Source organism: Patiria miniata, unplaced genomic scaffold, assembly GCF_015706575.1.
Source record: "Patiria miniata isolate m_02_andy unplaced genomic scaffold, ASM1570657v1 HiC_scaffold_13, whole genome shotgun sequence".
Classification (NCBI taxonomy): Eukaryota; Metazoa; Echinodermata; class Asteroidea; order Valvatida; family Asterinidae; genus Patiria; species Patiria miniata.
This window is the reverse complement of record NW_024037051.1, coordinates 57886-82264: the sequence shown is the minus strand read 5'-3', so window position 1 is coordinate 82264 and position 24379 is coordinate 57886. Positions and strand designations below refer to the sequence as shown.

The 24379-nt window shown below is 43.3% G+C and overlaps 1 protein-coding gene across 2 annotated transcripts; it reads left to right on the top strand.

Moving 5' to 3' along the window:
• The first annotated feature begins 12709 nt into the window (after nt 1-12709).
• LOC119719396 (cysteine-rich motor neuron 1 protein-like) lies at nt 12710-24379 on the top strand. 2 transcript variants are annotated; one of them, XM_038188839.1, is made up of 7 exons: nt 12710-12941; nt 15254-15469; nt 17400-17855; nt 18835-19020; nt 21702-22166; nt 22378-22472; nt 23645-24379. In XM_038188839.1, the coding sequence occupies exons 1-7, from the start codon at nt 12845-12847 to the stop codon at nt 23873-23875; spliced, it is 1746 nt and encodes a 581-aa protein (XP_038044767.1). In that variant the 5' UTR covers nt 12710-12844; the 3' UTR covers nt 23876-24379. The 2 variants fall into 2 exon arrangements, with proteins under 2 accessions (XP_038044767.1, XP_038044775.1); XM_038188847.1 differs by lacking the exons at nt 12710-12941; nt 15254-15469; nt 17400-17855; nt 18835-19020 and adding exons at nt 19632-19960; nt 20629-20832.

Sequence of the window (24379 nt, the reverse complement as noted above, 5' to 3'; positions counted from 1 at the left end):
ATCGATAGAAAACAATTAAGTCCATGAAAAGTAGAAACGATCTCCTCATGAAACACTTTATACAAATAATAAATGTTTATGAGTGCAATGGTAAGAATAATTTCATGAGATGACAGATGGAATGCTCCATTCCACGAGCCGAAGCTGAGTTGAATGGAACATTCCATCTGTCACCGAGTGAAATTATTCTTTCCATTGCACGAATGTGATACATTCATTTTGTTTTATACAACACCTGAATAAATCCTCGTCATCTGATTGGTCAGAGCTACCAATAGTGTGACGTGCAGTTAAACTTTTATTTACCGTGGAATAGAACTTTTATTTTTGCAGTGCGGCCGGGTGGTGGGTTTGGGACGAATTATTCAATGACAAGTGGTCAACGATCCACCAATCAGATGACAGGGATTTATTCAGGTGTTGTTATAATCCCGTATGTAGCTTCTACAGAAGAAAACCTTTTGGACTGAAATATAGGCTAATGAGCAAGGGCGAGGCCTCATTGAACGGCAGAATGGAGTCAAATGCACTGCTATTTTCCATACTTTGGTTTGTCTTATTTTTCTTCTTATAGTATCACTTGAGTGTGTATAGTTCTGATACATTTATGAGAGATATTAGAGAATTAGACCTCGTGCTCCAGGTGATACACCAGGGGAGTGAACTTTTTATTAAATGCCGTATTCAACCGTTTAGAAATAAGAAATCGGTGTATAATAATTATTAGTTTAAAATGTTTTGAATAGAAATCATGTTTTATATAGAAATCGATTATTCTATATCTCATTAAACTATTAGTAGAATACTTTCCAACGAGACATGGTAATTTTCGAAAGGTATGTATATTAATATTAATTGCGTATTTTCTCGCAATTGTGTTAGAAGAAAATTACACTCGAACAGCCTGTTACGATTGATTGTACGAATGTGAACGTCGTCGGACCCTTTACATCATTTCTACATTAAATCTGTATACACATATTTTTTAATCGACCGTACATTGTATACGATTAAATTTATTTCTTGTCAGGTTTGTCTCATTTTTAGAACATTTATTTTGGGGTTGCATTTACACCTCTAGCGCACCAAAAGATCCGTCTCAATTCATGTCGGACGGCAAGAAATGTGAAGTTTGTCAGTCCGGCCTAATTCTTCATGAACTCAACGTGAGTAGATTTAATTTCGTTCGGTGTCTCTTTCGAAAGTAAATAACTTTCGTGGTGCTAGAAAAACAACAATTAAACAGTATTTTCGGCGTGATCAAAGATAGCAAGGGCCGAACAATTTGGGCAGTTATCCATTCCTCAGAAGTGTCTGGAAATAATAGGAAAACCAACCTTGACTGATTTTTTTTTCAATTCTCGCACTTTATTACGTGTTGTTTTCTGACAACAGAGGGCGCTGTTGCTAAGATTGCGGGCAAACAATGTGCACATTTTGAACCCACAAGAATTATGGTGCTTACTCAGTGTCCGACCGTCGGTGGATTCAAGATTTTTGAAGGGGGGACTAAACTTGTGCACGTGGCTTGGCTGTCGATTTTCAAGATTTTTTCGGACGGGGGCGAGGAGTGACGTTAAAACACAAAAAGACCAAAGGCCTGATGCAATGAATCAAAATTTGTAATTATGAGCATGGGCCTATAACGTTATTCAGTGAAGTTCGAATTTGGGATTATTTGTCGGGGAAGGATGTTTGGTCACCCCAACGTAAGTTATTTATTCGATGGCTGGAAAAACAACACCTAACACCAATACAACAAAACTGACCACGGCAACAAAAGTTTCCGGGATGTCGCTGAAATACTGAAGCTTCTGCGTGATTTTGCTTTACATGAACATGGACGATCGTAGGCCATAGGGCCTATCTGCGATGACATTTTGATCAGCGTTTGACTAGAGACGTTCGCACGTTGCAATCAGTGCGCAGGCGTAAGTTGCGATACAAATCAATCGTTTGTCGACTAAGGGCCCTTGCCCGAACTTGCTCGTAATTTGCGTCAACGGCTTTAGCACATCTTTGCGCCCCCAGCGGCCACGTACAAAAACAATCAAGTGGCGGAGGGAGGGGTCACGCCCCTTGAGAGTGTCAAGGAGTAATTTCATGATTAATTTTGCATTGTGGCGATTTGAATTCATTTCTTGCAGTGTTAGTTGCATATTTTATATTTTTGTTTTTACATTGGTGAAGCGAAACAAGGGGCCATGCCTCCCTGAGGATCATTTGTACTATACACGCATTTCGCTCGTTCCAATTATAACACTTCTCAAACTCCAAAGAAGAATGTTCACAACCTGATCAGTTGAAATTTCAGCTCAGTGCATTATCACACGTTTCGTGGAAATATTGAAAATGATGCAAAAACCTTCTGATCACGAAACACGATTTTGACTTTCAAAATATCAGTCCATAATATTGACGGTCATTTGAAATTTCTCACGTTTCTTAAAATTCAGCAAGCCAGACGGAATAATTTCATGGGGTGTTTGGTATACCATTGCGATCTTCAATCCAAGAAAGCTTTTTGATATCGGTAGGTTGGTTTTACCACGTGTGTCAACACCGTGTCCCATATCACGGCAAACCGATCTTTGTTATCTCTCTCTGCTTGTTAAGAAGATTGTGAGATTTGTGCATTTTCTGGGTAAGTTCCCTGATAGTTCGAGTAGTTTGGACTGCTCTGTATGCAAGGGCGGATCCAGAACACAATTTTTTTTTGGGGGGGGGGGGCCCAAAAAAATTTGGTCCCCAAAAAGTGTGTCCCAAAAAATTACAGCGTGGGGTTCGGAGCCCGCTTAAGGTCCCCGAAATTTTTTTGGATTCTAGATGCTCTGTGGTGCGATCTGAGGCAATTTCTGACCACTTTAACCAATGTTTTTTGAGGAAACGATAGTGGTGTACTCATTGTCATGCCTTTATTGCGAACATGGGCGTCGCGGTGGGGGGGGGGGGGGGGGCGCAGCGCAAGGGGGGGGGGGGGTACTTCCCCCCGGAAAACGAAAACAAAAAAAAGGAAAAAGTGGTGTGAAGCCATATTGATGTTTATTTGATGGGGGGGGGGGGGGGTAGGGCAAAAGCTCCCCTCGAAAAATGATAAATTGAAAATACAATGAACAACTTAAGGAATTTGGGGGAAAACTTTGCTTTGCCCCCCTCCCCCTGGAAAAAAATCCTGGCGACGCCCATGATTGCGAAGTCACTAAAAAAAAATTTTTTTGGGGGGGGGGGAGGCAGGCTCGATGGGGGCAGGCTCGGTCCTGGTGCAGGTTCGATGCTCAGCTCCGGTAGTTCCAACGCCGGCTGCACTTCTGACCACCGGCGTCGGCACATCGTCAATCCGAACACGACGTGCCCTCACCCCAGACTGCGTGGCCCGTGTACGGGGACTCCCACGCGGCCTCTTGGCAATGCCGACATCCATCCTGCTCGCACTACGCAGAAGCTGGGGCTGATGACCGGGTGGACTTAGGCATTCTTGGACAGTTACTCGATGAGATCAAACTTAAACCAGACAACGAAACTACTTTTAGAATTTCGAAGATAACCTCGGATGAAATTCGAAGTTTAAACTTGAAGCTGAACAGGAGAATAGCGATAACGATGTTTCCACATTCAGTTACTGCAACGAAGTGGTCTTCTCCACGTGACAACAGTCCCTTTGCCCCTCCCCGATCCGCCCTTGTCTGTATGTAGCAGTATCTGACATCCTTTTAGCTTAGTGACTGCAAGTTATATCCAAACCGTCTCAATGATTCGGTCAAAGCATACAGCAGCTTTATATTGACCGGTATACTTACTGCATGTGCAGCAATTAACCAAAGCGGGCGCCCTTAACACACACGCCAACAGTTCTTTGCGTGTGGTTCGTCGGATTACAGTCAACTCGACCGTTTGCCATCTCGACTCGAACCAACTCGACCGTTTACCAACTTTTTTTTACTAGTGTACTACTCTTTCATATCTAGCACGAGTTCGTCCCGGCTTTTAAATCAGCACAGCCACTCCGTGTTACGAACAGATGCAATCATTCAAATCCAAAAGTAAAATCATTTTGCATCTGTTAATAAAAGATGTACTTATCAATAAATATTCCTTTTCTCGAACCAAAAAAATGGGTAAATAATTATTTCTTGCTTGCAGAAACAGCGAGTACGCGTATATGCACGTTCCGTGTTGCCGTGTTGTGCGAAGCGGAATTGGAACTGTATTTTGCCCGTGTGCGTGCGGGCCGCCAGGCATCATGTCGCGATCATAATGTGGGCCAGGACACGGCTGTGACCTCGTGCGGTGAACATTACTTCTTCTTTTTTAATGAGAGATACAAATACAAATACAAACTGTTGTTCGTTTAGTAAGGATTCAAATGATATTATCAAAAATATTGTTCGGTTTCGAAAACTTAGAATAAAAAATTTGATAATTTGACAATTTGACAATAAAAATGACTGAATGTTTCACTTTTTACCATTTAAATCATTATATTTCCAAAACGCAAGCTAGTATAAAAGTGACTTAAAATATACCCGACCGAGTGGTTTCTGTGAACCAATGCTATACTGTCGATCGCAAACTATCGGCTCCCCCCCTCTCCACCTGTTAAGAACGCCCCTGCGTACGGTTCGACGTCATAGCAATGGTTTATGGTGAACATGAATGCTGCTGCCCGAATTACAGTCAACTCGACCGTTTGCCAACTCGACTCGAACAAGTACCAACTCGACCGTCGTACCAACTCGACCGTCGTACCAACTCGACCGTTGAACCAACTCGTCCGTTGACCAACTCGACTTCACTTTCGAGTCAACTCGACCGTTTGTCAATTCAACCGTTTGCCAACTCGTCCATTGCATGTACAGCTCGACACGGAATCTGAAGCTGCGTAACAATCAGGCCCGGATTAAGTGTTTCGAAGGCCCCAGTATGGTGGCCCTGAAGGGACATCGCATATCGCAAACGTGTGCGCATACGTATGCGATGTCGCGAAATTTATCGCGAATGTGTGCGCACACGTATGCGATATGCGATGTCCCTTCAGGGCCACTATACCCCAGGCACCAGTGTTCCGAAGAATGGAGAAGGAAGGGGAAAGGAAGAGGGAATAAGAACAAAGTGGAGAATGTAAATAATAAACACCACTGCTCAAAACTCCGCGAAGCTAAAATCAGGTTCTGCAACCCATGGCAAAAGATTGTGCATTCTGTCATGTCGGCACAAGCTGCCGCACGAAGTCGCTTCATATACGGGCGTTGACAGCTACAGCTGTGCATATAAAAAATATAAAAATATAACAAAACTCCACTATATGATTTAAAGAACCCCCCCCCCCCCCGCCCTGCAGTCTGGGATCAGGGAACAGGCCTGAACAAGGTATGCGCAAAGGTACTGAGCATGAATATGCAGTTTTGCGACAATGATATAAAACATTATAGCTGGATTGAATTTTGTATTTTCGAGCAATTTTAAAAATTAATTTCTAACGATTACAGTACAAGCTCTCAATATAACAAATCAATCATTCTTGCAATTGTCCTCCGATAGAAAAGAAAGAAAATAAAACAAAAAGTTATGTGGCGATGGCCAAGTCTTCAGGAGTCGGACTTATGACCCTAACTCAATGAGCCCCTTACCGACTTCCAATATAGAACTCTTCCGGGACTCGGTACCCGGCCCACCACACCTCCTTCCCTGTCCATCCATGTAACTCGAAAGTCAGGCACCATAAAGGGAGGAAACGAGGTGGCACCCTAAGCCTTGCTGCCGAGTCAGCAAAAGAACCCCGTACCTATACGCAGATGCCAACCTGGACTTCGCAGACAGTCCCAACTTGTGAGTCAGCTTACCGACCGACCGAGCTAACTGCTGTTGGTAAATGACGACGGGAAATTAATACTCTTAAATGACAGAACCGCGGGCATTGAAAACCAAAAAAATGACACCAAGCGGGTTCGAACCCCTTACCCTGGGTCCGCTGTCACACAGCTTAACAACTCGGCTGTTTCGATAAGTGCTTTTCTCTTTGCGTTTAAAACATAATCTTTATTTCTGCCGTGGGAGAGTTACTTTGTGTTTCATAGCTGCACGAAAGATGCATCAGCATCGCGCTTTACACATGAATGCTGTTACGTAACTCTTTTCTACAATCATTTTTATGTAGGCCTACCGAGCGGATGACTATTCAGAGTCACTACGAGCAATTAACCTTACCCAAACTCGTCCTTATTCTGTCTCATTAATTGTCGCGCATCTTTCGGGTGGCACTGACATGTCGCGCTGATTGAGAGAAATTCTAGCAAGTTTCCCCTACCTCGTTATATTTATATCAAACTGCTGACCCGTTTACAAATATTTACGAGGGAATTTTGTTTGTCTGATTCTAATTCAGATCCCTCAGCTAAAGGTCATCCTTGGGAAAATTAATCTGTTCTTGTACTTACAATAAGTCTAGGGAATGATGCCATTATTACAATGTCACATTAACGTCAGCTGGAGGCATGAGAATCGTGACCACGCGAGTGCAATGATGTCCAGTGGCGTAAATCTGTGCCGGCGAGTGGAGGGGGGCGTAGGGGATGACCAAAATCATAAAATTCGGGCGATTCACAATGCAGTGCGCCACCAAGATTTTGCCATGGAGAGTCAGTTTTTCAAATTACGGTCGACAAAACAAGGCCCATTTGAATGAGTTTCATTAAACAACCTTAGTTAATTGGCTTTAAATTTGGGTATAGCGTTCTGCCGCATTACTAAAAACAAATTGATGCAAAGAACAGAAAAAGGCAAATTTATGCTCGCATCATACGCTGACGAAACTACTGACCGGTGTCATATGAAAATCGGACTCGTATGAAAATCGGACTCTTTTTTCCTTTTATTGGTTTAACCCTCTCACATGACCGGTCCCTCTCCTAATTATCTATGCATGAGCATACGCAATACTACCAATGAGTCCGTATTTCATAAAACCTAAATTCATGCTTCACCGGAAAAAAAACTAACAATTTCAAATATCCCGCGCTGCGAATTTGTCGACCATCTCCGTAATGCACTAGGAAAAATGAACTCTCCGTGGCAATCTTGGTGGCACATGAAACGCCCGAATTGCCCGGCCGTGGACATTCGAAAATGGGGGGGGGGGGGGGGGGGAAGGGGGGGGGGGGGGGGGGGGGCTGGACACCACATTATACTGGGACGCTCTTTATCAATAATTATGCATCCTCGCGCTTACGTTTTAAAAGCTTTTGTACTTTGTTTCTCCACTTTCCAGTGCTATTGAATACATTTTAGTTGCTGGGACTTCGGAAAATACCTCAAAATCCTCATTTTTTTCTCATCACAAAAAAGTGGGGGATGATTTAATAGCCCATCCCCCGGTCCAAAAGTATGGGGGGGTGTATACCCCACCCCACCCTCGCCCCGGGAATTACGCCCCTGATGACGGCGCACGGAGCCAACGAGCCTGCCACTCGCATGGTCTTGTTCGTGTTTGGGTTGCCATACGCCTTTACTCAAGTCTACGGTCATGAAAAGGCCTTTGAGATGAAACAAAGCAAACCCATGAACTGAACGATCTAAATTGGGGTCTTATTGTGTACTTAACAAGCGAGTAGGCCTATAATTTTTACTAACACCTGCACATGTAATACGCAAATCGGCGGCGGCGGAACGTTTGTTTAAACTGGGGGCATCACCAAAAAAAGACATTTGCTCAGAAAAAAGCACCTTCCGTCGGTGTGAAAGAGTAGAAAATTGTGAAACTATTTTCGTTCACATTTTAAGGAATATATGTTACCCAGAGCAAAATTTACTTCCAACATTGATATACACTTTTAAAATGGTACCATATTTCAATAGGGGGCGCTGTTCAAATTCGACGGTTATTAACACTACATTACAGATGATGTACCGGTACCGTATTTTGAACAGGCGGACATTATACCAGTATCATTTTTTGGGGGGTGTCACAGGGGTGTTTCGATTTATTTTTAGGAATTTGTATGATAATTTTTTTTGACAGAACTGGGGGGGGGGGGTGTTTGACCCCCCCCCCCCCCCCCCCCCCTCTTGATCCGCGCCTGATGTTATGAGTAATCAACGCCTGAAGTTGGATACACTAGGAAAATCATGTAATAAGAACCGGAAAATGTCCCTGTCTAAAAAGTCACATAATACAAATCTGTGGCTATAGATTAGGCCTATTGGGAGTGGGGGTTACAAGGACGGATCCAGAGCACACTTTTGTTGGGGGGGGGGGGCTGTACAAATCAACCAGGCCAAACTGGTAAAGGTCCTAGCTCTAACAGCCTGTTGGCACCAATTCTCGAGGGCGTCATTCGGTTCTCAGAGTGGGGGTGGTACATACATGTGTATCTTGATCAGTACTAAGTGTGCGAGTGCGAAGCCTAAACGGCGCGGGGTCCGGGGCCCACTTAAGGGCCCCTGAAATCAATTGGATTCTAGGCACCCCGTGGTGCGATCTGAGGCAATTTCTGGCGACTGCCAAAGATTTAGCACAAGATCATCATTTAAACATCTTTTTTGAGTTTGGAGTCATAAAATCAGCTGTTCTGAGCTATAGAATCAAATGTAGGCTACATATTTTTATTCAGGGACGAAAATCGTTGGAGAACGACATCAGTTCTCCCCCCCCCGTTCCCACCGATCGACGCCCATGGTTTGCACCGTGCTTCAGAACGACAGACTTTACACGTACATTTTATACGTAGGGCCAATGCATACATGCTGTACAGCGTCAGTGGTGAAATCGAAATTTTTTAGAGAGACCCTAAAACTTTTTTAAAAAGTTTTCTCTGCGCGTGTTGGTGTGTGTGGGTAGGCCTATGTGTTTTATGGCACACTGCGGTATTTTATAGGCCCTCCCCCAAGTTTTCGTAGGCGCCAATTTTTTTGTAGGCCCTAGACACAGTACCTACTGTGCCTATGGGTAATCCGGGCCTCACCCAAGTGCTACATCACGATATAAACAAACAATCAAGAATTTTGCCTCTTTGGGGGTGGGGCTTAATTTTATAAAAGCGGGGGCAAATGTTATTAACAGAAAATCGAGACGGTAACGGACATTTCTTGGTGTTTTTTGTTTTGTTTCCATTCAGTACAGTGAACTGGGTGGACAGAATGTTTACCTGTCAAATTACAAAAAGAAATTGTTTCCCTATTTGGGAGTGTGTCATACTTTTTTTTTTTAGAAAAAGGGGGCATATTCCAAAAGTGGGCTTGCGGGAGCCATTATGTCAGCATCAGGGTGGCTGGCTGTATTTGCACACATCTCTTCAGCCTGCATGATATCTACACAGTTCAGTGCACACTAGGTTTTGGCTGAGCAGCAGGAACATCTTGCAGTTGCACACTTGTCGGTGGAATAGACTTGGTACCAAGGCTGTACTACCGTCTATCAAGAACTCTCGATTCCCCCTCCCCCCCCCCCCCCTCCGCCCCCTCCGCTCCCTCCGCTAAGAATGTCATTGCGTGCGGTTCGACGACGGACGACCGAGTGGTTTCTGTGAACATATTATGCTACTGCGCCGGTACAAAGCTGTCTTTTCGCGAACTCTCGACCCCCTCCCCGCCTGTTGTTAAGAACGCCCCTGTGTGCGGTTCGATGATCGAGTGGTTTGGGCCAATAAAAAGTCTCAGGTTTCTGGTATGGAGCTTGCCCAAAATGTGGTGCGGCGACGCGGCTTTTTTTTACCGTTTTTTTTTCAAATGTCGGCTGATGACTGCAAATGGTGCCCGACTAAACGTAGTGCAAATATATGGGAGTCCAGCCGCCACATAAAGCTTATACTCGATCGGAACCCCATCTAAAAACACGTTAAAATTGTGCAGCAGCAGGATTCCAGTCAAACCAGTAAGTTTGGAGGTTTTCAGACATCATCTTTCATTGAAAAAAAAAACCCTTTTTCATTTTGCCGACGCGCATGGCTGCGGTGCGCATTGGCCTTAGGGAACATCAATTCGCTGCTGCGTGCGGTTCGAATTTGATGACTGATTGGTTTCTGGGAAACTGAATGCTGCTGCGTGGTACAAGGCTGTACCGTCTATCGTGAACTCTCCCAATAAGAACGTCTTGCACCAAGACTAAGTGTGCTTGCAACATGTTTGTTCCTCAGTCGAGCTCCAGACGAAAAGATTTCCGTTGTAAAGATGACTGCCAGTGGCGTAGCACGGTCATTTTTATTGGGGGGGGGGGGGTTAAAACTCGCACATCCGTGGTGAAATGTTCACACGTTTTTTTCTCCGGACGCTTGGCCTCCGTAAAATCAAAGGGGGGGGGGGGGGGGGGGCGGGGGGCTGGTATCATCTGTCGATGGGGGCGCTGTTCAAACCGACGATTATGCGCACCAACGGACAATATATGGTGCTTTTCAGGGCGATACATGCGTGAAATTCTAAAAAGAAAAGAAAAAAAAAGGCATCCAAAACGGCCGATGGCACACAAAAAAGGGCACCACTTCTTTTTAAAAAGGGCACTTGTTCAGAAAAAAGGGTACTTGTTCAGAAAAAAGGGCACTTCTTAAAAAAAGGGCAGCCTTTACAAAATATTGGGGGGGGGGGGCCCCTCCCGCTGGCTACGCCTATGCTGACCTGGATTTCGACACTCTGTTGGTCCTTGCCATGTTTTTCTAACGGATATATTACTTAGGCCGAGTGATTTCAATTTGCTAGGAAATGGTTTCCACATAATTAATTGTGTCAAAAAACGGTTAACAAGTAGCCAATATCAAAAGAGACATTTTGTACATCAACACAAACCCTATGGAGAAAATTCTGAAAAAGCAAAACAATAAAAAAAATAAAAAATGAAAAAATCTGAACGAAAACAAGAGCTGTTTCGACTTGCCGAAAACAGCTGATAATATAAACACAACATTTAGAACGCCCACTTTCTCTGAAAGCCATTCAAAGGGGCCTAGATGTAAAGAAAAAACCCTCAGTTTTGGGGGCAAAACCAAACAAGTGTTCTGAGTTTCTTTGAAAAAGTGTAATATAGGTTTTCCCGGCCAATTCCCTAAAATTTTCATTCACTTCTAACAATCGGTCATTCATTTTCGTCTGAATTTGAGAATCCTCTGAACACGCGTTTCATTCTCGCTATACCAGATCCTTTGATTCCATTTCAGTTCATTCAATTAAGTGATCGAGCACCACCTTTCGTTTATGTTCATTCAGATTCGTTTACAAGACTTCTTTTTCGCTATTAGAGGGCGATTTTAAACATTGCCCATTCTATTTCAGTGTTAGTTTAATGTTCTGTGATCAGTCTGCTATTTTGAATGAGAAAAACGTACGCTTGCCCCCCCCCCCCCCCCTCCTCGAGAACGGAAGATCTTTCGTTGTAAAATTAACTAACCTTGTACCGACCAGCGCGGTTCTAGAGCCTATATTTTAGGGGGGGGGGGGGCTAGCAGGGGTGGATCCAGAATTTTTGCGGGGAGGCGTGCTGAAATGTAGATCTGACCGTTTTTTTCTCCGTTCTCCGGACAGTTAGGCCACCGTAAATCAGTAGGGGTGGGGGCTCGTACATATGTTCAATGCTGATAAAATCCTACAATCATGCACACTATATAACCTCAAAGTGTTGAAATGCCCCCTTTCTCACGACTAATTTTTAAGGGGGGGGGGAGACCGTTCGCATGTGACGTCACCTTCTAACATTTGCCACTGCCATTTTTTTATGGAATTCTTTTGGGGGGCTAGACAAAAGGCCCCCTCCCCCATCCCCCGTATAGAACCGTGTCTGGTAACCACACTCCGTTGGTCCTTGCCATGTTTTTCCGACAAATATAATACTTCCAAAGAATGATTTCGATTTACTTGGAAATGTTTTCCACATAATCATTTATGTGCCAACAACTGCTAAAAAGTACAAATAAGAGACATGTTCATGCATCGACACTGATACGAGCAGAAGTCGTAACCCATGCCCCCTTAAGGTCACATCTGGAAAAGCTTTCGATTCGGTCCTTGACGCCTCTCTGGAACTTTGCCAAAAGATTCATTTCTTCAAAATCATTCAACAACATAACGAGGGGAACTGTGACGAGGGGAAAAAATAATTTTGTGGCGGTTCGGGTGTTTTCTATTCTGTACAGTAAATATGTGTCGGTCTGTAAGTTCTTGTGAAGATTTGCAGGACGGTTTGATGTTTTATAGAATATGAAGTGTCAAAGTTCTTACCTCCTTGGCATATGCACTTCCCCAACATTGGGCACAATTCTTACCTGCTAGCTAGCGAGAGGGGGGGGGGGGGGATAGGATACAACTGCAGACTGTAATTTCATGATATTCGCATCAGGCGTATTGATCGTTCAGGTCAGGTTGTGCCATCAGTAGTATTCTAAGAAGTGAACTGATTATGAGCCTTGAGTAGAAAAAAAACTCTTCTATATAGCTGGAACTTTGTTGATCAGTAGAAAGCCATCCCATAATGATATTCACATCAGGTGTCTGATCTTTTGGGTCAGATGTGTCATCAAATATTTTTAGAAATGAACTGATATACGATCGAGCGGAAAAAAAGCTCTTCTATATAGCTGGAACTTTGTTGATCAGTAGAAAGGCCATCCCATAATGATATTCACATCAGGTGTCTTGATCTTTGGGTCAGATGTGTCAGCAATATATTCTAAGAAATGCACGAGTCCTTAAGTGGAAAAAAAGCTCTCCTAGTAGCTGGAACTTTTGTCGATCAGTATAGGATGCCATCCCATAATGATCCTTTAAAAATCCGGCCATAGCAACTTGGGTTTAGGACCTGTATATAGGGGCTTGAAATTCTGCCTTGCCTGCATTCTGTGGATTGCGGTTCCCAGGGATTGTCTCAACCATGTATAGTTTGGTGAGCCGAAGAGGCCGGTGCGTCTGCCTCCTATTCCTTGTTGCTATCATAACTTTTTGCCGGGCGCAGGAGCTCAGCTCATCATGTAAGTAAGATACCCTACTTCGAATCACCAATTGCTTTCATTAGCTGCTTCGGCCATACAGCCAAAGCAGACATTGTTTCTGTTTGTGTGTTTTTCTCCGTTTTTAAAACTTCTTTTCAGTAACATGGTTCTCTATGGGTTTTGTACACTTTTCTTAAACCCCTACACTTTGACACTTTCGTTATTCTGTCTTTTCATAATTATTCAAAAAGAAACAAATTACATGCTGAGAAGACAGAACAAGTTCTTCCTTCGGCGGCAATTTATCAGTGTAAATGAGAGAGATCTGTTTGTAAACTACACGCTGTCTTTCGTAATATAATTTGCATAAATTGTTCAAACAGAAACAAATACGAATTTGAAGATTAACATTAAATGAAAACATTGCACAAATGTCAAATCACAAATGCTTGCCTTTTCACAAAATTGAACGTCCAAAACGCCCTCCGCGGAGTGTCCGAGCGAATTTGAACGTTATTTAGATGTTTTTTCCCAAATTGAATTCTGACTCTTCAATTCTGTATAACAAATATGTGTAATCGTGTGATCATAAAGTTAAATTGAATGATTTGTGCTCTTTGAATGATGATCTAGTTCGTCAATCAATTTCGTCCTAAATTGAATGAACCTATCGTTAATTCGGATGCTAAGTTATCGAAGTTGGGCGGGAAAACCTATAGTATACTAATGTTTGGGTCGGTTTCAGTTTGCGTTTGTGATTTTCGGCTCGGGTCGGGTTGAATAAGCCATCTTGTGAAAAATCCGAAATCAACCGATATTTACCGAAATAAACCGAAACGTTCGAAAATTCAAGCGGCGCAATAAGTTAGGCAAGTTCGAGCAAGGACCAGTGGTTAACTAGTGGTCGGTTCGTGACGTACCTAGCGCATGCACACTAAAGTTGAAGTGCGAACGACTCTAGTCGAACTATTGTCATGTCAACAACCGTCAAAAAATATTATAAATATTAAAATATACAATATTATTCAACACTTGTTGTTTCTCTTTATTTGAAATAATAGTGGTTGTGTATACAGTCTCGTTTTCACCATTTTAGTTGATACTCTCTAAATTCCAAAGAGTGAAAATTCACTTCATTCAAGTGAAGATTTACTCCCACAGTCGGAAACTAGGGACTAGACGTTTTAGAGTAAATTTCTTCAATCGTAAAGATCGATCGAAATTTCACTCGAGCTCCGACTGAAGTGGTTCATTATTCAGACTATTTCAATCGAATATGAGAGTGATTTTCACTCTAAAACGTTTAGTCCCTAATTTCACTCTTTGGAATTTAGAGAGTCAGTAGATGGTCCCCTTTGCACTATACTATGGAAATTGCTATTGATAACCAGCTATAAATCGTTGCGCGACCAGCCGCGGTAGGCTGGTTCCAAATAGTCGACTGGGGGAGACAACCATCGTTGACTAGAAAGAGTTAACCACTATGGTTAACTAGGGTTTTAACATTGGTCAACAATAATTCTTGCGCGAACCGCCAATCCTCCGCGCGAATGTGCATAGCTATGTTGCATAGTCCATAACGGGTAGGATCACCAGTAAGTCACATTATAAATCTTTTGTTACTGAGAGACGACGGTTTTTACCCGACGCTGGCAAGTATACAGGCAAAAAAAAGCGGACACATTTACCCAAACCAGATACTTGCAGGGTTTTTTTTTTTCTTGTCGGTTCGGGTCCGTATGGTGCTGACTTCGGTCGGATTTGGGAAGTTCGATCGGTTGCTGTCCGGATTCACTATTTATGTTTTTTGGGTCGGTTTGGCCTGGTCAACCCGACCCGATGCACAACATTACACACATCTTTGTTTTCGTGAATATGAAAGGCCTCATGGGCGTCGCCAGGATTTTTTCTAGAGGGGGGGGGGGGGGCAAAGCACATTTCCCCCCCAAAAATCCCTCTAGTTTCCAGCATTCCCCCCCCATTGCCCCCCCCCCCATTAAATTAACAACAATGTGACTTTGCACTTCTTTGCTTTTTTCTCTCCCCCCCCCCCCCTTTTTGTGCTTTTCCGAGGGGGCAAGCGCCCCCTTTCCCCTCCCCCCCCCCCCGCGCCGCCCATGAGTACGGTATGTTAAAACCCAACTTGGTGTACAAGTTGAAGGCTTACTCTTTACAACTGAACGTGTTTTGATCTGTTATTAATGCTGTAACCGTTATTGCCTTGGTGTTAATTTATAGGGTATTGGGTGCAATTAGGGCAGCCCTGCAAGCTTGCGGCACGTGTCTCCCGTTGTATCACCGGCAAATACTTTGATATTTTCCGTTGTGATATTTGTTTTTTTATGAACTAGCTCCCAGCTCCTATGAGGATGGTTACCCTGCGCATTTACCATGCATGGACAACCACCGCCGGATATATTTCCACGGGGAAACCTTGAAGATGACCAGGTGTTCGTCCTGCACGTGTAACAACTCCACTCTCAGTTGTATGTTCGAGTCCTGCGGGCCGGCAACATGTGACAACCCAGTAGGATTTCCGGGCGTCTGTTGTCCAGTCTGCCCTTACAGTACGTTTTTGTTCTTTAAAAAGACTCATCTGCTTTAACCCTAAAAGGGCCGGGTTATTTTTTACAATCTCAAAGGGTTTGGAATTATGGCTAATTAATTATTCATATGTACGAATGGCAATTCTGCTATGTGTACACGACGTATATGCGAAAATCCAGTTTTCACTGCGCGTAGCGCAGGGAAAAATTTCGCTACGCGGCAACCCGTGGTCCGATTTTATGTGTTTGGTATCTAACGATGCGCAAAGCTCGAGGCTAAAAAGTCATAACAGCTCGGGTCGCGAAAAAAAACTTTTTACAGGCTATCGCGGAAAATGTTGAGGGGGGCGGGCCCCCGCCCTTTTAGGGTTAAACTACGGAAGCGTAGAAGGGCCACGAGAAATAAAAAAAATCGAGTTACAATCTCGCCGCGGCGAGATAGTAACTCGCCGTGGCGAGATAGGAACTACATTTTTCTTAATTTCTCTTGTCCCTTCTACGCTTCCGTATTTAACTGTGTTTCACGCCGAAAAAAAGGGGGGAAACAGTCGAACCTCAGCTCTGAGTGAATATAGGTTTCCGGGCTATTTCAAAAGATGTTTCATTCAAATTCACCAATTCTGTCACTGAATTTCACACGCTTTTAACAAAACCAATTAAGTCATTTAACATTCAAGTTTAAGGTTTGTTCACCCTCTTTAGTCACCGGGTCGAGTGACAGATCAAATTCGTCATTAGCTGTTGCCGATGGGCAGCATTCAGAGATCAAATTCGTCTTATATAAATCAATTAGACGAATTCGATTTCTGAATAACAAGGTTTTGCTAGACGAGACGAAATCGAATACCCCGGGGACGAAAACGTACGCTCGTTAGCTTGAATTTGCTTGAACTGAATTTGAAGTTGTCTGACAACAGACGCAATTAATCATTGGAAGTGCACTAAATTGATGTTCCTGGACGAATTTGACTATTAGAAACGGTGAATTCAAATGATAAACGTTTTACAATAACCGGGATATTACTTATAATATTAAAAGCATTATTAACATTAAAAGCACAGTCGTTGGCAGCAGCTTGATGGTTTGGTGTTTAAATGGGGCTACCTTAATGCACCTTAACAGAGGTTGTAGGCCTATAGTTTAACCGTTACTCCGTTAGTGAACCGAGTAAATTTAGATCGTGAAAGCATGTCTTGTACCATCGTCACCGACACCACGAACTGACACCCTCTGCATCACACGTGTACACAAACATTTTAAAATTCAAATTTTCTTTTTTTGCCGATATTAGCAGTTTGTATCATGAAGTTTAACATGACGAAGTTAAAATTGCTGAAATCATCTAAAATAAGCAAATTTTAATGATGAATTTTCAAGAAATTGGTCAATTCTGGTGTTTTTTGTTACCACGAAGTGACACTGCACAGGGTGTCAGTTCGTAAAAAAAAAAAAATTTACGTGTTTTCGGAGAGTGTGCGCATGCGATAGCGTTAGGGAGTGTCAGTTCGTGAAAACGAAACTTGACGTGTTTTTGGAGAGTGCGAGCACGCATTCGCAGTGTGTGCGCGCACTCTCCCAAAAACACATAAATTTCGTTTTCACGAACTGACACCCGTCTTAATCATTTAATTGCTTATTAACTAAGCATATCTTCACAATATAACGTTTATAATTGAGTAGTTAAAGCATTTTCACGTTAAGTGATACTAATACCTCTAAGATAGATAGATTATTTTACTGAGAAAAAAAAAAAAATTAAAAGCGTTTTTCTCCGATTTGTATTACTGCAACGCTGACCACCGGGTGTCAGTTAGTGGTGTCGGTGACGAAATATCGTATGTGTTTTGCACCAGAAAAAAAGGCCAAGTGCAATTGATGTCTATTGTGATTTACCTTGGATTATTTTTACTCCGTTTTAAACCTACTGTTGTTTTCATTACTGTAATCCAGATATAACGGTGACAGATGTTGAGCCAGAGGTTGCACCTGGTACCTCAATTTGGCAGGGAACCAAAAACAAAATTATCCTTGATCTGAACGTGGGCTACCTCAACACCAGAGAAACCACGAGCATAGCAGGGGAGGGTCTATGGACGACCAAGGTGTGGATGAGTTCCTTGGCAGATGGGTCCAATGAACTCTCCGGCACTGTGGTGGAGGAGGCATTGACCGAGGGACAGCAGTCCAAAAACTTGAAGAAATCGTCAGCTGAGCTCTTTAGAATCCCGGAGATTCGATACACGTTTGACCTGACGGATCACTCTTGTGGTGACGCCAAGTACGTCTGTGCCAAATTCAACAAAGGACCAAACGCAGAGGTGGAGAAGGACTACTTGGACTACCATTTCAAGGCAGTCCCGACAGAGGAGGTTTTAACCGGATGTACTGAAATCACCGAATGTAGAGGTATGCAGGCTCTATTTCCCTTGTAGATATTTAATATATACATTTTTTTTAAAGTGGAGATTGACCAAAAAAGTTGTTTTTTTTTTAAATCAAATGACTGTAGTTTTCGCTGCTTGACCTCTACAAATTATTAGGCATAAACATGACAAGGATTTTGAAAGCTCGAAATGATTTCGAGCTCAAGAAATGGTAGCACTTGTCTTTAAAGACTAACCAAAATTATAATTATGGCATAAGTTTTCATAGCTACGGTTACTTCATCAGTAACCGTAGCTATCAGCTCAGTCTTTAAAGTGCTACATTCTCTATATAGCTGTAACTAGCAGACATAAACGGCTGTACTGTATACATCTTGTTCCATAAATATGAAAGGTCGTTCATACGGTATGTTAATAAAACCCAATGGTGGTGTAGGTGGTGTACAACTGAAAGTGTTTTGATATTTTGTTATACAGGTTGAGTAAAAAAAAAACCACCAAATAGCGGGAAAATTTTTGTAATGAAGTTCTGCATGTAACACTTTCAAAATCTAGGATATAAAATCCCAATTAATAAACTTTCTTTTAGTGCAAGAAACATTCAAATCACTCACGTACTTTTCAAGTTACGGAATATGAAACACAAACACCGTTTTAAAGTTCTGTCCCCGGATCACAAAAAAACGGTCAGTGTTCTTCCAGCAAGACGAAAACAATTCACGTACATCCGTATGTGAATTGTGTTCGTTTTGCTGAAAGAACACTTACCTTTTGGGTTTTTTTGCAGGGGGGGGGGGGGGCAGCCGTGCAAACTTGAGGCCTGTGTCTCCCCTTTTATACCGCTCAGCCCATACTGTGATGTATATCTCATTAAAGTATTGTCATAGTTGTATTGAATTTGGTTGTTAAAACATTGATTGCTTCCCTTTTTCATTCTTCTATTATTTGCTGCAAAAGAGGCAACATTTTTTTCGTTCCGACTTTTACTATGTATTTTCTAGCTTTACTGCCATGCAAGGACAACAGCAACCGGATTTCTCTCCACGGGGAAACCTACAAGATGACTAAGTGTTCGTCCTGCACGTGCAACAATGGCATTCTCAGCTGCATGTTTGAGTCCTGTCCACCAGCACATTGTAGAAACCCAATGCGATTTGCGGATGTCTGTTGTCGAGTCTGCCCTTACAGTACGTTGTTATCTTTAAAAAGTTGTAAAAAAACAAATTCCTTGGTATAGCAAGGGGCCTTATATCACTGAATTTTCGCAAATGTCCTTCAATGCAGGAAACTAATAGCACGTGACTCACTCTCAGTTGCGTATGGGGGGGGGTATTAAAACAGCTCTGTCTCAATCCCATCTTCCAAATTGGGGCACACTTCAAAAGAAATCCGCCGGGGGGGGGGCAAGGTGCCCCCCCCCCCCCCCCCCCCCCCCCGCGGATACGCCACTGCGTTGTGTTGCCTGCCGAACTTAGGGGGGAACACATCCTTCGTGTATTACATCTATTGCACAAGGTTTACGGTCACAGCTCTGAGGAAATATTTTGTGCACAAAATCGTATGTGTTTTGCACCAGAAAAAAAAGGCCAAGTGCATTTGATAGCTATTGTGACTTACCTTGGATTATCTTTACTCCGTTAACCTACTGTTGTATTCATTACTGTAATCCAGATATAACGGTGACCGATGTTGAGCCAGAGGTCGCACCTGGCACCTCAATTCAGCAGGGAACCGAAAACGAAATTATCCTTGATCTGAACGTGGGCTACCTCAGCACCAGAGAAACCACGAGCATAAAAGGGGAAGGTCTGTGGACGACCAAGATGTGGATGAGCACCTTTGAAGATGGGTCCAACGAACTCTCCGGCACTGTGGTGGAGGAGGCATTGACCGAAGGACAGCAGTCCAAAAACTTGAAGAAATCGTTAGCTGAGCTCTTTAGAATCCCGGGGATTCGATACACGTTTGACCTGACGGATCACTCTTGTGATGACGCCAAGTACGTCTGTGCCAAATTCAACAAAGGACCAAACGCAGAGGTGGAGAAGGACTACTTGGACTACCATTTCAAGGCAGTCCCGACAGAGGAGGTTTTAACCGGATGTACGGAAATCACCGATTGTAGAGGTATGCAGGCTCTATTTACTTTGTACATATAAAAAAAAAAGAAGAAGACTTATAGCCCCATCTAAAAAAGGGGTCTGTGAAATCACATGACCGTAGGGGATGCGCTGCGTGACCCCTACAAACTATTAGGCATAGACATGAAAAGGATTTTGAACTCATGAATTGATTTGAGGTCAAAAAAGTACCTTCGAGACTAACTAAAATTAAACTGAGGGCATAAGCTACAGCTACTTCATCAGTAACTGTAGAGCTTTTGCCATAAAGTGCTACATTTTCTAATAGCTGTATTTAGCAGAAACACGGATGTATACATCTTTGTTCCTATGAAGGCCGTTCATATAGGTATGTTAAAACCAAAATGGTGGTGTACAACTTAAAAGTGTTTTGATCTGTTATTCGTTGTATGTGTACTTGCCGTGGTGATACTTTTGGAGAGTTTTCGCTGCAATAAGTGCAGCCCCGTAAACTTGAGATCTGTGTACACACGCAACCCGTAGTTTGAAGTATTTCTCATCAGAGCATGGTCATAAATATTTATGACCAATCTCTGATGACAAGATGGAGGCAATCAATGTTCTGATTCAATTTGGTTGTTAGAACATTGATTGCCTCCATTTTCTATTTGCTGCTGAGAGACAATATATTTTGTTCATTAATTGTCCCCCTAGTTTTCGAGCGTTATCCGCAGCGACTCCCCTGCATGGACAACAGCAACCGGATTTCTCTCCACGGGGAAACCTACAAGCTGTCTATGTGTTCGTCCTGCACGTGCAACAATGCCATTCTCAGCTGCATGTTTGAGTCCTGCCAACCAACAACCTGTAGAAACCCAATGGGATTTCCAGGCGACTGTTGTCGAGTCTGCCCTTACAGTACGTTTTTATCTTTAAAATGTTGCAAAAAAATTACACGTGACTCACCAACTTTGTACTGTGTTTCCTGCAAAACAAAGGGGGCGGGGACCACATCGTACTTGTTGTATTACACCTATTGCACAAGGGTTTCGTTCACAGCTCTGAGTAAATTATTTTATGGACAAAACATCCAACACGCAGTCGTTGGGCAGCAGTTTGACGATTGGTGCTTAAATGGGACGTGCATTGTACCTTAACAGCAGTGAACCCAAGTTTTGTTAGGGAAATTACGACTGAGTTATGGGGACTTTCTGCTGTCCTCACTAAATAAAACAAGTATCTGCTTCTGACAAAGTGTTGCACACATTGCGATTGTGAAGTTACGGGCACCGTTCCATATATTAAGAGAAAAAAATCCACTTTTAATTTATTTGACTGAACAAGCTGGTTGGCACCATTAAGAACGTGCAGGTACGTCATAGAATCGTCATCGATTTTTGAGGGAAATTTGGGGGTAAAATGACGATGACCGCGACAAAACGCAATACGAAAATAAAAATGGCGATCACCGCGATGTACCCTGAACATACCCTTAGAACTATGGGGCTCCGCCGAAGCGGTACCTTGAACGTGCAAGGCGCGCTGAATTGCACTTCACCAACCGTAACCCGCTTATGAAAATTGTAATTGCAACCCAAGAAACTGTTCAAAATAACAAAAAAAGGGGTAATAAATTGAGAGAAGTCAGCTTTAGGTTAAAAAGGTCATTTTCGAATGGTAAAAAACACCCTTGACTCTTATGATCGAAAGTAAAGGGGGCCCCGTAACTACATGATCGCCATACATATTGTTATAATTTGATACTTTTCTTTTTGTTGTTTTTTAAGACGTGACTGTGAATCAGGTGACACCGGTGCTTCCCGGCTCTCAGTCCATCCAAGAAGGTCGAGCGGAGAACGATCTGTCAGTCAACCTAGACGTGCTGTACGCCAACACCAGAGAGACAACCAGCGTCGCTGGCCAAGGCCTGTGGAAGTCCTCCATGTGGATGAGCAGTCAGGAGGATGGCGCGGTCCAGCTCCCCGGCACCCTGGTGGAGCAAGTCCTAACACAAGGTCAACAGTCCCAGGACCTCAAGAAACGAAGCTTTTTCTCCAGAAACTTCAACATCAACGACATCCGTTACCAGGTGGACATGTCGGATCTGACCTGCGACGAGGCCCGCTATCTCTGCGCCAAGTTCATGAAGGGGGACAACCCGGAGGTGCAGAAATCCTTTCTGGAATTCCACTTTGAGGCAAGGCCCAGTGAAGATGTGTTGACCGGATGCAGTCCAATTGAGGATTGCAAAGGTTTGTCAATCAACTTTTCAAATTTGTTACGTAGCTTACGTGGCTGCGTGACTTCTACTAATAAGGCATAAGCATGTCAAGGATATTGAGCACACGAATAGTTTCGAGCACAAGAAATATCTTATTTCGAGCGCACAAAATAATGGAAGGAAATTCAAAACGTCTTTTTGTATAAAGGAGACCAATTGTCTATCCTTTGTCTTCCGTACAGGTATTCCTACATCACTGAGCGGATCTAAGATAGCCGGTTTGCTGAGGATTGGGATGAAGGTCGTACGTGGATCAGACTGGAAGTGGGGTGGTCAGGTATACATCTGAATTTGGCTCATTTACTCTTGGGAGGGCGTTGTCACTCCGGGGGTGGGGGGTGGGGGGGGGGTGGGGAGAAGAAACATTTAAACAATTTTCAGAGACTCGACCCCGCAACGTGCAGCATTGTTATCACCGAACTAGCGTGCTACGCTAGGTCGGTGCCAAGCGATGCCAAGCTTTTTTTGCCGGGAAATCTAAACTACATAGAGTTATTTCAAATCACATGACAATTTTATTCAATCACGTGCTGTGTTTCCGCATGCGTATTATGGTGGGGGACTTTGCTCACCTGCAGACGATAATGTTCGCTCCGGGACAGGGCGATGGCTACACTTGTTATTGTGAGGGCGGTGTGTTTTGATTAATGTGTCAGAAAAAAAACTGCGTCGCCTCTTTCTCAGTTCTTGTTGTACAACAACAAGCCAGCTAAGTTCGGGTCTTTACCGACTGTGGACCCAGTGGCTTCAACTGACATTGCTGTTCGTAAAAATTCCCGGCTTATCTTTATGGATTTTATACTGTGGTTTGGTTCGGTTGGACTTGACCTTAATTTTGTTGAGGTCGGGTCGTTAAAGGAATGGCTAAGGCTTGGCCAGGGCCCGGTACATTATCCTCATGAAAAAAAATGTTTGGCTACGTATCCATTCCTGAGCCTACAATTGGAATCCATTTTACGCTACACGTGACGGGTATGGTAGCTAGGATGGTTTTATCTTTATGCTTCAGTAGGGCCTGCATATGATTGATCTTGGTTTACTGACGAATATATCGGTCACTTTGTTTAGCATTGTGTTATTAATTTTGTGGTTGACTGTATAGTTGGTCGACTTCACGAGCGGTGATCCGGGGAGACAGGTAGCATGCATCCCCTTTATATATTTTTTTGGGGGGAGGGGGCGCCAATGGCAAAGTTCCCACTAATTCATCCAAATGAACTACCCGTATTTTGTCACAATACTATTCTACTATAAGGCTACGATACCTTGCTCATCCAACTCCCATGTAACGTATTCTACGAGGAATTGACGTAAAATAAGTATTATGTTGACCAAAAGAAATAACCCGACTGGTGGTTAGACGTACCCGTTTTGAAGTATTAAACGTACATTATCTTGTGCTTATTGAGGCTTTGCTGTCGACTCAAATCACAACTCTCTTTATGTCAGGACGGTAGTCCGCCGGGAGAGGGCCGCATCGTCAGTGAACTACGGAGTAACGGCTGGATAACCGTACAATGGGACTCAACGGGGCGCAGAGACGCATACCGAATGGGAGCAGACGACAAGTACGACCTGAAGCTTGTTGACCCTGCGTCTCTGGATGGATCGGTTCGGTTGGCGAATGGCGATGACGAATTCCGCGGAGGGGCCATTCCACACGAAGGGAGTGGCCTGTGATGGGTCTGAGAGTCAACTGGCTGACTGCCCGTCTCGTTTCTTGAAGAAACGGGCTTGTAGCCACGCCAAAGATGTTGGCGCCATCTGTAGTCAGAAGTAAACTGTTCAGACGCAAGCATTTATTACGGTTTGAGATGATTTTATACTCAAGCAAAGGTAGTCGGAAAAAAATATTCAGCGAGCTAAAAGTGTAAAATTTATAGCCGTGTAACATTTCGTATTCCTTATACAGGGCGAGTCAAAAAGAAAGCGACCTGGATTAAATTTGATGCACCAATGAAGAATGTCATAAAGGGAATGTTCTTCCACTCATCTGAAAAAAATTGCTGAAATTGATCTGAGCAAGCAGAAACTATGCATTTTTTACCGAAAATATCCTTTTTATGGCTGTCCATGGAATACCAGTGGAAGCTATTGAGTTGAGTGAGAATTAAAGATTATGAACAGGCATTCATAAATACCTAAGACAGTTTACGCATTCCTATTGGTCGAGAGCCAGTCACG